Source organism: Grus americana, chromosome 2, assembly GCF_028858705.1.
Source record: "Grus americana isolate bGruAme1 chromosome 2, bGruAme1.mat, whole genome shotgun sequence".
In the NCBI taxonomy this organism is placed as follows: Eukaryota; Metazoa; Chordata; class Aves; order Gruiformes; family Gruidae; genus Grus; species Grus americana.
In genome coordinates, this window is record NC_072853.1 from 10,164,748 (window position 1) to 10,179,077 (window position 14,330).

Genomic DNA, 14,330 nt, shown 5'->3' on the forward strand with positions numbered 1-14,330 from the left:
TGTCGGAGAGACAGCCTTGATGCTGTGCCAGCACTGCTCAGCAGCAGCCAAAACACCGGTGTGTTATCAACACCTTGCTGGCTGCCGATACACAGCACAGCACTATGGGGGCTGCTGTGGGGAGAATTAAATCCATCTCAGCCAGACCCAATACATTGAGATATGTGTCTTATTTCCATATAAATGTTTTTCTTCTGGATATTTTCCTTCTCTACAATCATTTAACACATAATAAAATTTATTAAAAAAAAGATCATAATGAGATTTGGAAGAAACAAACTTACAAAACTATAAAATTTGCCTTTCTATATATTGGAAATATCTAATGGATTACTATGGGGCTGGACAGTATCATTTGTAAGCATAAGTGTTCATGTCAAGAAGGCAGGGTGGTAAGAGAAATTGTTTTGTAACTCGTGCTTTTCATCCCATGTCTTTGTTACATGGTTAGGTTTCACAATGGAACGTAAGTCTAATGTGATCTTCATTCAGAAGGTAAAAAAATCATGTGTTGGGATCCAGAGGTTCTGGAATTATTAAACCATTGCTTGTACTCAGTATAGACACTCACGAGCACTGAATTTGAGACCTGTAGCTCCTACTGCCTAAGGTCAAAGACAGCTCAAATGACAAAGCAGTGTCATGAGATAGTTTCATGACCCAGCCCAGCAGCTCTGACAGCTGGCCACTGCTGTCAGGGAACACAGACTGGCTCCCTGCAGCTCTTATCCCAAGACATGTGCTCCCACCCACTCCCGTGCAAGTTAGTGGTGCTTGTGTGGCCTGATGGTGAGCTGATTCATTGCATCAGTACCATACAGTGTGAGCATCAGCTGCACTTAGTTTCGTGATCAATCAAGTTACTTTAAGAAATCATTTTATAAATATTATCATAAGTATTTCATGGAGGAATACAATTTTTCACTTAAAAGATACACGCAGTAGCAGTAACAGGTACCACGCTGAAAAAATCAACAGAAAAGGTTGTTCTACCACTTCCCTGCATGGTACAGGATGAGCTAAGTGTTTATGAAGCCAAAATGATACTGGGAAGGCATGAAAATGCAAACTGGCAGCCCTGGAGTCAGTCTTCTACTGCTCAGGGAGCAGAGGGTAAGCAGGCATTAAGATTGCGATATTCTTACATAGCCAACTGGCTGATGAGAAAGGCATCTCCTTTGACACCTGGCAATAGACCGGTAATCATCAAGCCTTGCCAAGATTTTGTAATGTAGCTTCAGGTATTTGAATCTTCAAATTATTCAACATCCAAACAAAGCAAAGCACCAGCAGTGTCTTGCAGTCCTTCCCTTCAGCATGTGCTACATATATTGTTTCACGCTGTTCTGGACAACAGCTTTGAGGAAACAATCCGATAAAATGTCCTTCCTACAAGGAGTGTATGGAAGAAGCTTCTTCCTTCCTGTGTTACCACAAACTTTATAACACTCCTCAGTTAATAACTAATTAGGCACCATTATAAAAAGTCATGACTCTCATAAACATTCGGTTATCAGTTTGAATGAGACTCTGGTTACGTTTCATAGCCAATAGCTAAACAAAAGGAGACTCCAAAACCTCCTGTGTGATCTGGCCTTGCTCCTCTTTGAGAACAGCAGATGCCTAAATGGAACATGCAGCCAAGGATGGGACAAGTGGGAATGATAACTGCCGGATTTCAAATAAAAGAAAGTTGATATAGCTCATATCACATATTGCAGCACTAAGTAGTAAAAGCTAACAGGCAACCTGGTAACCCCACAAGTCTGAACATATTAGATATTGCAGTTCCTTACATATTTTTAATTACTTACCATTGTCTCGATAATGCACAAGAAAGAACAGCTGCAAATAGACTGTCCATTGTGCACTAAGTAAGAATGAAGGAATTTCTCTTTAGAGCTGTTCATCATAATCAGAGGTGCTAATTTCCATTTTCTAGAGTGGCATCTACAGTAATTACATCTATTCTGAACATTGTCACTTTTTCAGTAGAAAACAATACCATTTTTATCTACTGTAACAGAAGCTCATGTACTCCAGAAAGGCTAAAACCACTGCTCTGAACAGCCCTTTTCTCATCCGCTTAAGTTCAGTGCTTAAGACAATAAAGCCTCTATGATATTAATTGGTAATGTTGTTAAAGCCAAGCTTGATGGTTCTGGCAAAACGATTGTTAAAAATCAAGATGGTAAGTGTGTAGCAGTTTCTCTAGAGTCTCTGCTGAGTTAAATATTTCTGGGGTATGTCCACTCCAGTTTTACGGAAGTGTCCTGGGAACAGCCATAAGCAACTTGTTCCCCGATCCAAGGACTTCCTCCCACAAGGTATATGTAGGTTCACCCGTCTGAAAGTATGTGTAGAGGAGGAAAACGATGACCTGAACTGAACAGTCATTTAAGAGGGGCTTTTCATCCCTTGGCAAATCCAATCCTGATAAAGATGTTGAGAAACAAAGGGAAATCCCAGGGCAATATAGGCATATAGGCATTTCTTCATTTGTTGTGTGCCATCTAAAGGGAATCAGCACAGGGAACTTATGCAGACAACAGACCCTGTGGTGTGAGGGGTGATGCCCTCACATGACCTGCAGAGAAGCCTTGGGGAGTTTGACCTTCCTCCTGGCAACCTCCTGCAGGCCCCAAATTGCTTGTTGATATTTTGTGCTTATTGGTATTTTGTTTTCTTTAATTACCACCAGTGGAAAGGTTTCCAGTTCAGTTTTTATTCACAAGACTGAGACCTCGTGCAGTGGTTAATTGACTCTTCTCAAAAATTGTTCCAAAGGTTCTTATTTACTCATCAGGGACATGTCCCACTTTTCCACAAATGTGCCTAGCTACATTTGTGCAGTTGTAAGCACTGTTGATGCCCCCTGATTACAGCACCAGCGACACAAGGGATCAGTGCATGCAGACCAGGGAAGCTGTTCAACAAATAATGACTATTGCAGATGCATAAAACAAGAAGTGGGCATTAGAGAAAGTATCAATGTTACGGTTTTAGGACTTTGAACAGACACGCGTCACTCATGAAGTTAATTTGTTTTATCAATGCAGGATTTATTTCACTGTTCCTGTATTTTCCTGAAGGAGATTGAGTGCGACTCAGCTCTGTATTTAGAGACCTCCTAAACTAGGTGACTACATGCTCTTTACATCCCTGAGCTCCCACTACAGTCAGCTGAGATCTAGTCAATACAGACAATGGAGGCCAGAGAGACCTGTAGTGGCACCAAAATAGACATTTACATCTGATCTGTTGAGTATCTCTCCAGACTCACTGGATAAATTGGAAGCTTAGGCATACCTACACTGTAGTCACCAAAATTCAGGTGTCTGAATCCAGACCTGAATTCTACCATCAGTTTGTTACATTTAGTGATTTCTACTGGTCTTTTACTTGCTTATTCTTTGGGTTAAAGGTTCTTTTTTCATTTATTTACTTGAAAGTCTGACTGCTCCATCTTAAAGACTAGAGCTGATTCATGTCATGAATGGTTAATAGGAGAATAGATCACCAGCTCTTTTGTAAGATCCTTTTGTTATCTTCCTTCTTCTATGGCTTTTCTCTTGAACAAATATATCTCTGTTCTTTTTCAAACCACTTACCACTACTGCTGCTCACCTTTGAATTGTCTCCACTTAGCCAATTGCTCAACCAGCAAGCTTTCAACAAAGCTGGATAATGTGGTTTCCTTCACTCTAGAGTTCATAGCACTTCCTTATAAGGCCTTTCTCTGAAAAAGAGAAGATATTTTTTCCTCATGCCTCCTTCTCTGAATATGTCTTCTAGGAGAGACTGACTAGAAATACGAGGACTCTTTAATCATGCAAATAGTAAGGTATAGAAGACTGTAAAAAAATTGCAATTTTCTTCTCTGTGATCTGCTGCTGCTCTTTTGCAAATGGTCTCCACACATTTGTGCTGCTTTTCTGTGCCACAGTATCTAACTCTGTGAAATGGGAATAGTAATATTTAGCTAGTTAAAAGAGGAGTTATTTGGCAAGGATCCTTATATGAAGGGGACAGTGACCTGACACTCATTCTTGGATAACAGAAAATCTTTTTTAACTGCTGGATTGAAGAAAAGTGATGTGAAAGGCCTGTCAAGAAGGACACATCCTGGTCCATAGAACATTAGCATCAGCTGTAGGAAAAGAAAGGATGGACATGATCTACACTAGAGTCCATCTCTCAGTGCCCAGTTTCTGGTAGGGGCCTGATTCAGCATCCCCACCCTGTCAGTCTGGCGTGGTGTAAGAGCAGCTCAGAGCAGCAAAGGACAGCTGATGCCCGTAGAGGGAAGAATTTTCTGTCCTTTGAATGTTTCAGTAATAGAGACATGACTAGTGGCTGGAGTGCCTCGTAAAAAATATATATACACACACACACACACGCACGTTTACACGTTATTTTTCTTGTAGTGTTCCTCCGTAGCATGACATATGTAATACAGAATAGTGACATGAGCTCTACATGCGCTTTCAGTTGTGATCCTGACAAGAGCTCTTCACACGCTATAGTATTAATAGAGGAAGACTGCAGCAGAAACATAGTAATTAACCTCTGTTTTATGGGTCATTGCTAGATCTTATGTGCAGCCAAGAGCATTTAACTTACCTTAATGAGTAGCATGAAGGTTAAGATATCAAATGTGCTGGGCACATTTTTCTTGGCTTAGTGAGCATGTTCCAAGTGAACCATGTTTTATTTTAAACAAATGTTCTAGAGCCACTGCTTGATACCTTCTTAAGTGAATGCAAACAAGGAGTGTAAGCTTTTCCTCTTGTGAAGAAAGTACATTCTCCATTTTAGCCATATGTCTACGAAGAAATGGCCTTTTTTATGTTCTCTCATCACAAATTTCATAAGCAGTTCAATAATAACCAAGATTTCTGTTTGCTTTCTTTCTTTTATCTTCTTTTCTTTTTTAATTTGTATTCCTATTTGTCTTCCTACAAGGATAAGGCAGGAAAAAAACATATTTCTTTTTACAGTGAAAAGATTTTGTGCTATTGTGAAAGTATCTTCACAGGAACTCATCGAACACTTTAATCATATGTCTCCCTGAAAGACTGATCTAATTTATTCAAAGGATGGATTTATTATACGGTCATATTGAGCAATGTATCTTAATAGTGAAGGAATAAGAGAATATATAGCCTAAGTGCCTTCTGTTATAGGAGGCTGAAGGATGCAAAATATCAAAAATATATCTGGTTCCTGGAATATCAATCAGCAGCTGTTCCCAAACATGCCGTCTTAAGATGCCATGGGGCATTGCTTGAGAGTGGAGCCACCTTAGGGCTAGACATTCCTGTAAAATAGTGGGTTTGCAGGAGTGTAAAGGACCTCCTGAGGGATTGGTTTTCTTCTTGCTATCACAAGCACCACACCCAGTGTTTACACATCGGAAGAAGCGTGGAGGATAGCAGAATTCCTAGGTGGGAAGGGTTGAAAAAAGTCAAGACAATGCAGATGTGCTAAAATTAGTACAACCTGTAGGGGAAACAGAAAGTCTGAGCTGGAGTTTTTACCAGAATAAAGGATGAGCTCACTGCATGATAGCTCACTGCCTGCTCTATATCAGCTATCACTGCCTGGCATAATTATTATTATTTTTTTCTCTCCCTCCCAAAGGCAGCCTTTGATCTAGTAAAGGTTTGTAGGACAGGTGGATAAAGATTAGTGGAGTCTCAGTTCTCTCATCTCCTGTGTTAGCACGTTATACAGGCTTTCTCTCTGCCCAGGAGAAAGCTGCCATCTCAGAGTGGAGCGTTGCACACCTCCACTCCAGCAGAAGCTATTAGCAGCATGTGTTTTGCCTTAAGTAAACGTACAGTTCACCTCAGCTGGGGCTGCCATCCAGACAAATGAAGGTGTTTATCCACAATATGTTTCACTGTAGCCGAGGATTGCTTACTAACTACTGAGTAAGACTGCTCATAGTGGGAATTCTTCATGATCTTTACTGTAGAAGATGTAAGTTAGGAACAACATTGCCTCCTAGGAATGCTGGGGAGGGGTTCCTTCATTTTTTCACGTGTTTCATCTGTGGCTACACTTCATCCACAACATCTAATCCTGCTGGCATTAAAGCCAGCATTTTCATGATTGTTTTGCCTTTCTCTCTCATTCCACCTATCATCCCTCTTTGCTGTCTCTGAACACCTTTTGCCCCTCAAGAAGGGACATACCCCACAGCTTGGATAATATTAGTTTATGTTATGTCCTCCTAATACCAACCTGCCTCACAACCACCTCAACATCAGTTTTTCTGGCAGAAAATATAAATTATATATAATATGTTTAATCTTCTACAAAAAACCCTGATGGTACAGAGAAGAACTGATGCCGGGACTCCTGAGTGTTACATACTTTGGTACTTGTGAAAAGTGGCCCAGTCTTCATCCTTAAATATCATCTCACTGGAGCATGCCAAAACAGCCATGGGGGTAAGCAACTGCAGCCAGAAAGCAAGCTAAGCAGTGCCAAGCTAAATGCCAAGACACCATTATGGTGAAAGGAGAACCTGGAAGTTCAGAATCAAAATCTTTCTCTTTCATAAGATTTAGGATTTCTATGCCAAAAAGCATTGTATTGCCTGTGGCATGCATTTTCACTTGTATTTAATCTGTGGTACTCAGTAGGGATGGTGATCTTCTTACAGCTGGCACAAGAATTAACCATATTCTTCTAAACCAACCTAAAATTGCCTTTTTCCTCATATCTCCCCTGGTTATGACCAAAATAGACCTTTAGGAGACCAAAACTCTCCTGAGTTCTGAGAGGTGAGGTACAAACAGAAGAAAAGACTGCTTTTAGTGTAAGGAATAAGTAAGAAATATGTAGAGAAAATGAAAGTGCTGTATAAGTTAGGGTCTTCAGCCCAAGGTAAGGCAATAGGAATCAAAGAAAATGGCCACTGCCAAAAAGTGATGGCAAGGATGAATTTTTCACCCAGCTGGCTAGAACAGGACACAAAGCAAGACCAGGTTGGTTTGGCTGACCAAAAAATCAGAAATCATTATTAAGATTTGGATCAAGTCTGCCTAGAAATGGTCATAAACAAAATACATCTATTTATGATGTGTTAACTTAGCTTCATACTAGTAATTAGATTTTACGAGGTGGGCTCTGTCCTGCACCAGGGCTCCTCTGGAATTGAGCTTATATCCTAGTCTGCAGCTCCTTCTCAGTTAAGAATTTCTTGACAATAGTGGTAATGAAGCATTTGTTTCCTCACATTTTAAAAGCTTGAGAAAGACTTAGTCCTAAAGAGCTGCAATCTATTAGAATTTCTGAATAGCTTAACACTTATAAGGCTAATTCCAGGACTCATGCTTTTTCTCATGAAATATTTGTATGGCATTATTTTGAATTACTTATTTTATTCCATAATCATATTTTCAGTAAAGAGATTTTGAAAACTTTGAATATTTTCTTTTCTGAAACTGATTTCTTCATATCTTTTTGCTCCTTCTTCATGTCTGGGTTCAACACTGATCTCAGCTCCCAGATTTGCAAAGGGCCTTTCTTAAACTGTGATGAGTGGGGTGGAGTGGGATGGAGAAAGGATTTATCAAAATAGCCGCCTTTCTTAAGTATGAAAGAGAAGAATAGGTCTGGAAACCAGCTCTACACCCCATATGGCACTTTATAAGTGCTTTCTCCACAGTCGTATCACTAATCCACTTTGAAAAATAGAGGAAGAGATTCACACTGCACTGTATTTATTTCCTCCGTGGGTATTGCCTGGGAGGACTTTCTTCATCGGTGTTTTTCCCCTCTTTACAGTCTCCATATATGCCTGTCTTGCAAGTTCATATCTGGTTTTCTCTAGACCTATATTGCCCAAAATGTCATCTGAAATGTGGTGTTAAGTAGCTTACAGAACTGACATTCTCTTCTTCAGTTCAGTAAGATTTCACTCTTTGCAATCCTGTAAAGCAAAAGATGGTTAAGAATTTGGAGCCAGTTAGTGAAAAACTGCCAGCTTTGCCTCAGAGTGATTTGGAGTGATATATTCCAATACTGGACAAATCTGGTTAATCTAGAAAAGAAAGGCTGAGTGCAAGAGGACACAATAACAGTATTTCAGTACAGAAAGACTTTTGCAGGGAAGAAGGCAATCAGTGATTATCCATACCCACTTTGAAAGGATGAAAAGAAAGCTTAATTTGCAGAGAAGCAGACTTGGGTGTCATACTTGTAAAATCTGCAAGAGCTGTCAAACTGATGAGCCACTGAAACACGGACATTGTGAAATCTCTCAAGGGTTGATCTAAGCTTTCATACAAGAATTCAATAATCTTTTGAGGGCTTGCCTGGCCCTACTCATATTCGGTTAGTAGTTATATTATGACAGGGGCTGGAAAGCAGCGCTTTTGTGTATATGTGTATATATACTTATACACAAAACCTACATGTATAGGTACACTAATATATACAGATGTACTCTGTATACATACTAATAATAAACTAATATACCCTCATACTCTACTGTTAAACATTAATAATATACATTACTAACACACATGTGCAGGTATATAATTATATCTCACTTCAACTTGGCTAAAATGCTTACTCTTCCTGAGTGTCCCTGAGACACAGAGAAAGGGCAGTAAAAATATGTTCTCTGGTCTTCCTAGTAGAGAGGGCCAGTTTGAATGGCTTTATTTAAAGTCCTTTGCATTCTTCCTTACCTAAATCAGTCAGTCAAGGGACATGCTAGCCCTGAGTCCTGGATGCACACTCTGCAAATGCCAGCTCAGGGAGTTCATGAACATTCCTCCAGTAGCAGAGGATGGACCTAAGCTGACTTCACATGACTGGACCTATTGCACATGAGCAGTCGAGTCAGCCCTTCTCAGGAGAACCATATAGCACAACTATGTGTGTGGAAAGAGCTAAGGGACTCGAATTACAAGTATAACTAAATAATTGATTTTCATAATTGTCATCTAGCACCAGAGGGGTGGGTGTGTGCTCACACAGTAGACTTATGTCACCAGTTCTCTGTGTGGTCCAGTAGCTTCTTGGCTAGTCATCTGTACAGATGAGGTAACAGACTGGTTGGACACAATGGACTAATTTGAAACCACCCTGAAAGCAGGGGATTGACTGAACCTTCACAATTAAACATTGATGGACTTTACAGGACCTTGGAATTTTGGGCAGTTTTAAAAACTCTCAGATGCAGCTCCTGCTTTGTTTAGTCCTATTTATATATTTAACTGTGTTAATTAGTATTCTGGGTGGAGTGTCCCCTCCAGGACCTTTCCTAGGTTTTTCCTGCTGCTGAAGTGAATAAATTGTGCATGGATAAGACATTTGTAAATACCCAGTAGAAACTGTCCTTGCAAAAATGTTCTATGGAACTAATCTTTTGTAAGTTGTTTAGATATTTAAGAAATGTTTAGTATGTGGTTAAAATATACCAATAGCAATTAATTATGTAGGACCGAGGTTGTCACATGGACCACCAGCCAACCAGGTTATAAGAACTGAACAGAAGAGTCATGTGAGGAGTCTCTGCTGACCTAGCTGAAGACACTGCCACGAGGACCCTTGCAATGGAGACTCCCACCACCACTAGCAACCAGCTGTCCATTTTGGGAGATTTGAGGCTGTATGCGATCATCACTCTATGCAAACATCCCAATAAATGAGTTTCTTCCTTCTAGACAGGCACTCTGCCATGAATGTCCATACAATGAATGAGTGAAAACCTATGTGCTTCCTTAGGGCCTAAAAGATGGCCAGGAGCAGGCTGTCATCTGCGGAACAACACGTTCTTCCCACTCCTACATGCCTTAGGGCATGGTAGAAGGCTATATATTCCATGAACTGTTTTGGTGGCTGCTGTTGTACAGCCCTTACTGTACGATGTGAAGAATCCATTATGCGACAGGGAGATCATACAAAGCTTTTGGGAAAAAGAATGGTCAGCTCTGGGTCAGCAGAACAGCTCAGACCACAATCTGTCCTGGGGGGATCTTCAAAAAAGAGGTAAAGTGGGCCACAAGCCAAATGAGTCATCCTGGAAACCTGCTTCACTGACACATATAAATGTCTATTTCTGAGATTATACAGAGAGTTTTCGAGGAACTTTGCAACCCGGTCCCATTTGTCAAAATGATGTAAGCACTTCAATGCCACAGACTACTGAGAAGACCCTGAGATTCCCAAGTCACTTTAAAACTTAGTTGCTGTTAACTATTGTAACTCTATGAACATGCAAACTAGTCTATGGCTAAATCTTTCCCATAAAACATTTCTTAGGTGTGCATTAGTGTATATTATCCCTGTCTTTGATCTTTGACAAGACAACTAAGCTTTGTCTAAATGCTGTCCTTTTCACTAAGTGGAGTCAGGTTACTCTGCATACTTTTTGCTTTATTTATTCTCTGGTTTTATTATTAATTGTACAGTTTATTAAATGTATATATCCGGTCACAAGTGGTGTTCTCCAGGGCTCAGTATTGCGGCCAGTTCTCTTTAATATCTTTATCCATGATCTGGACGAGGGGATCGAGTGCACCTTCAGTAGCTTTGCAGATGACGCCAAGTTGTGCAGGAGTGTTGATCTGCTTGAGGGTAGGAAGGCTCTGCAGAGGGATCTGGACAAGCTGGATCAATGGGCCAAGGCCAATTGTATGAGATTCAACAAGGCTCAGTGCTGGGTCCTGCACTTGGGTCGCAACAACCCTTGCGATGCTACAGGCTTGGGGAAGAGTGGCTGGAAAGCTGACAGATGGAAAAGGACCTGGGGGGTGTTGGTCAATAGCCAGCTGAATATTAGCCAGCAATATGCCCAGGTGGCCAAGAAGGCCAGCTGCATCCTGGGACTAAGGAATTGATTGTCCCTTTGTACTTGGCACTGGTGAGGCCACACCCCAGGCACTGTGTTCAGTTTTGGGCCCCTCACTACAAGAAAGACATTGAGATGCTGGAGCATGTCCAAAGAAGGGCAACGAAGCTGGTGAAGGGTCTAGGGAACAGGTCTTATGAGAGACCTTATTGCTCTCTAAAACTACCTGAAAGGAGGTTTTAATGAGGTGTCGGTCTCTTCTCCCAAGTAACAAGTGATAGAACAAGAGGAAATGGCCTCAAGTTGTGCCAGAGGAGGTTTAAATTGGATATTAGGAAAAATTTCTTCACCAAAAGAGTTATCAAGCACTGGAACAGGTTGCCCAGGGAAGTGGTTGAGTCATCATCCCCTGGAGATATTTAAAAGATGCGTAGATGTGGTGCTTAGGGATATGATTTAGTGGTGGCCTTGGCAGTGCTAGGTTAACAGTTGGACTTGACGATCTTAAAGGTCTTTTCCAACCTAAATGATTCTATGATTCTATGAATGCTAAACACACACTCTGAAAGTTCTGATAAATAAGCAACTATACAAATTTTATCCTACTTTCAAATTCCTCTGGCCTATATCTGTTAATTTAGTTACCACTGCTTGAAATGCAGTGTTTGATATGTTTGTAAGTGATGTTTAGTGAGAAGCTTGTAATGGAGATAATAAGTAGGATGGAACTTTAAATAAACAACAAGGAAGCTTAAAACATTAGAGGGAAGAACTTCTAAGAAGAGAAGGTGAGAGAACAGTCCATATTCTGGACCCAGGTTAGTAATGTGAATTATCACAATTGGTCTGGTCTTGAATTTTTAGAGGGCAGGGTCATATCTTAAATTGCCAGTTATCCAGCTCTTTAAAAAGGGCAGAGCTCAATCAGTTTCCTGTGAAGTACTAATTCAGACTGATAGTGACACTGTGGTTTCCTCTTTGTTTTAGGAACGGTTGGTGCTCTCTGTGTTACCACGGTTTGTAGTCCTGGAAATGATAAATGATATGACCAATGTGGAAGATGAACATTTGCAACACCAGTTTCATAAGATCTACATTCATCGTTATGAGAATGTCAGGTGGGTGCAGGAGATTCTCTTTAATGTTTAAGGTCTCAGATGCTTCTAAGTGTCTCTCGTTTGAAAGTTTCCCTTCCATTGCTTTATTCATTCATAAATTAGAAAATTAGTGTACCGTTGTTTAATCACTGAGCAGATAAGCACTTTGGTGCCTTCTTTTACTTATTAGGATGGCTGGATGCCTTTGTCATGGCAAGACCCATTTGAACTGAACACTAGGGGCTGGACAATTTATATATTTTTTCACTTTAATTAAGTGATCAGGTTTGCACAGAAAGGGGATCACTGCCTGCACGTGGTCATAGATTCTGCCACAACTTTCTGGTTGACCCCACATGCTGAGAAATGAGATGAAGACTTGTAAGATGCTCTGAAGGATGTAAACATGTCATGTGGCTCCTCTGTTTAGTACCATTTTCATTCAATCATTCTTATAATTTTCCTAATTCCATTTCCCTTTTTATTCCCCTCTCTAAATTTTGTCCTTCCTGAAATTAGTTAGTGGGAAGGTGATAGTTATTGAGCTGCTACTCAAAGTAATAAGTCCTCATTGTACATTTACAACAGAATGATCAGCTTCCTCTTCATGATGTTACAGAATTTCTGATTTTATTGTGGTTCCTGACCATCAGAATATTTAGCTAAGCCAAAAATATTTGCCATAAATTTGTCCTAAACCACAAGGGCAAATGATTGAGTGTCCATCACTGAAGAAAGTGATAAATAAGCATCTTTGAATATGATGGGACATGGTTTGCTAGGAAAGCATGTACTTGGCCTTTTGATGAAACCCAAATATAACTTTGTCTGGATGAATTCAATAAACATAATTTGAACTTGTGCAGAAGAGTAAATTGATTATCTTCTTCTTCTGTGGCCTTGCAGTAGCTCAGACATATTATTTTATTAAATCTGGTGGAAAGTACCAGGGACCTTTACAAAAGGTTTGAATTGCACTACATTAAAATGTCTTCCATTACCCTTTTTCATTCTCAGAGTAAGTGTTGCTGTAAAAGAATCAAAATAGAGAGAAGACGGCCCTTCTGTTTGAATGGAAAAGAGTTGTAGTCAGGGGTGAAAAGTTGAAACATAATTTATGCTTGAAAGAGTTTTAGAATGAAAATTCTGTGTGCTTCAGAGTACAGATTTCAGGGACTAGATTTTTCAAAACTGGGTTTCACCCTATTCTTTCCTAAATGTTGAATACTGAACACTACCTAAACTAATGGAATATGAATTCCAAAAATTAGTATCCAGTTAGGGTTTTTTGTTGAAGATGAGTTGAATTATCATTAGTCATATTTTATTGTTCACCTCATCATGACTGTATTTATTACTGGTTTCATTAGTGATTCTCTGACACTGTCAAATTGTGATCTCATTCAACACAAATGAAAGATCAGCTACTCAGATTGTAATCCAAGTCATTACTTGACTTTGAGGTGCTAACGAGGTTCATTTGCATTATTTCCAGTCTGTGCAAGTATGATATGTATCTTTTTGAATGTTACCACTTCTTCAAGTAGGCAATACTTTTATTTCTTCATCTGTTAAGTACAGCCACTTGCACACCAGTGAGTTCATATGTGTGTGCATGTTTTTCTATATTCTCATGTGCTCGTTGTGGGCATGAGGAACAGCCGAAGTTGTGCAGCTAGAAAATTCACTGGCTGCTGCAATATAGATTAGAGCTCTGTTTGCAACTAGTTTGTTGACTAAGATCCTACCATAACTCTAAGCACCCAATTTGATGCACCTAGATTCAAAGTATAATCACACTGGGCTCTCTGTGAAGTCAATGGAAAGAACAAGGAATCAGACAAATAAAGATTCATATATTAAATAGAGGGTACTACACTTCTAACTCAGGTACTTCTGTCAAGTCCCTAAAATTAGATGCAATAAAGCTGGCCTGAGCCTGGGATGTATCAAGACTGTCATGAATCTGTCTGTTGTCTTAGGATTCGAGTCTTGTATGACACATAGATAAGTAAAGCCTGAAAATCACATTAAAAATTGAAATCGATGAAATCAAACCCATTGTAAAAACCAGCTATAAATAAACCCATCCTCAAAGAACACCTTCAGATACTAACAGGCAGCTGGGTGCCAAGCCTATGTGTTTATGCAGCCCTCTATATTACGGGTGCACTATGCTTCAGTCTTCTCACTGATAAAGAGGGACAACTGTGCTTATTAACACTTAACTATATCTTCCTGAATGATCTGAAATTCCAAAACTGCATAACACATTTTTGGCAAAACCCTTTCTCCTGCTTGGTAGTATTTCTTTAGTCCCTTCAATATTTGTATTTAGTACTTCAGAATATTCAAAAGTCTAGAGCAAAGGTAGCATGACTTTAAAATGGCCCTTCACCTGTACATTCTAGAAAGTA

The 14,330-nt window shown here is 39.9% G+C and overlaps 1 protein-coding gene across 2 annotated transcripts in view; it reads left to right on the forward strand.

Annotated features, from left to right (window-relative positions):
- Positions 1 to 14,330, forward strand: part of ADCY8 (adenylate cyclase 8) — a 129,411-nt gene that overhangs the window by 40,878 nt on the left and 74,203 nt on the right. For both annotated transcript variants that reach the window (XM_054816995.1, XM_054816996.1), the window contains exon 3: positions 11,804 to 11,934. In XM_054816995.1, coding sequence (XP_054672970.1) covers positions 11,804 to 11,934 — 131 coding nt within the window. The remainder of the gene's footprint in view (positions 1 to 11,803; positions 11,935 to 14,330) is intronic.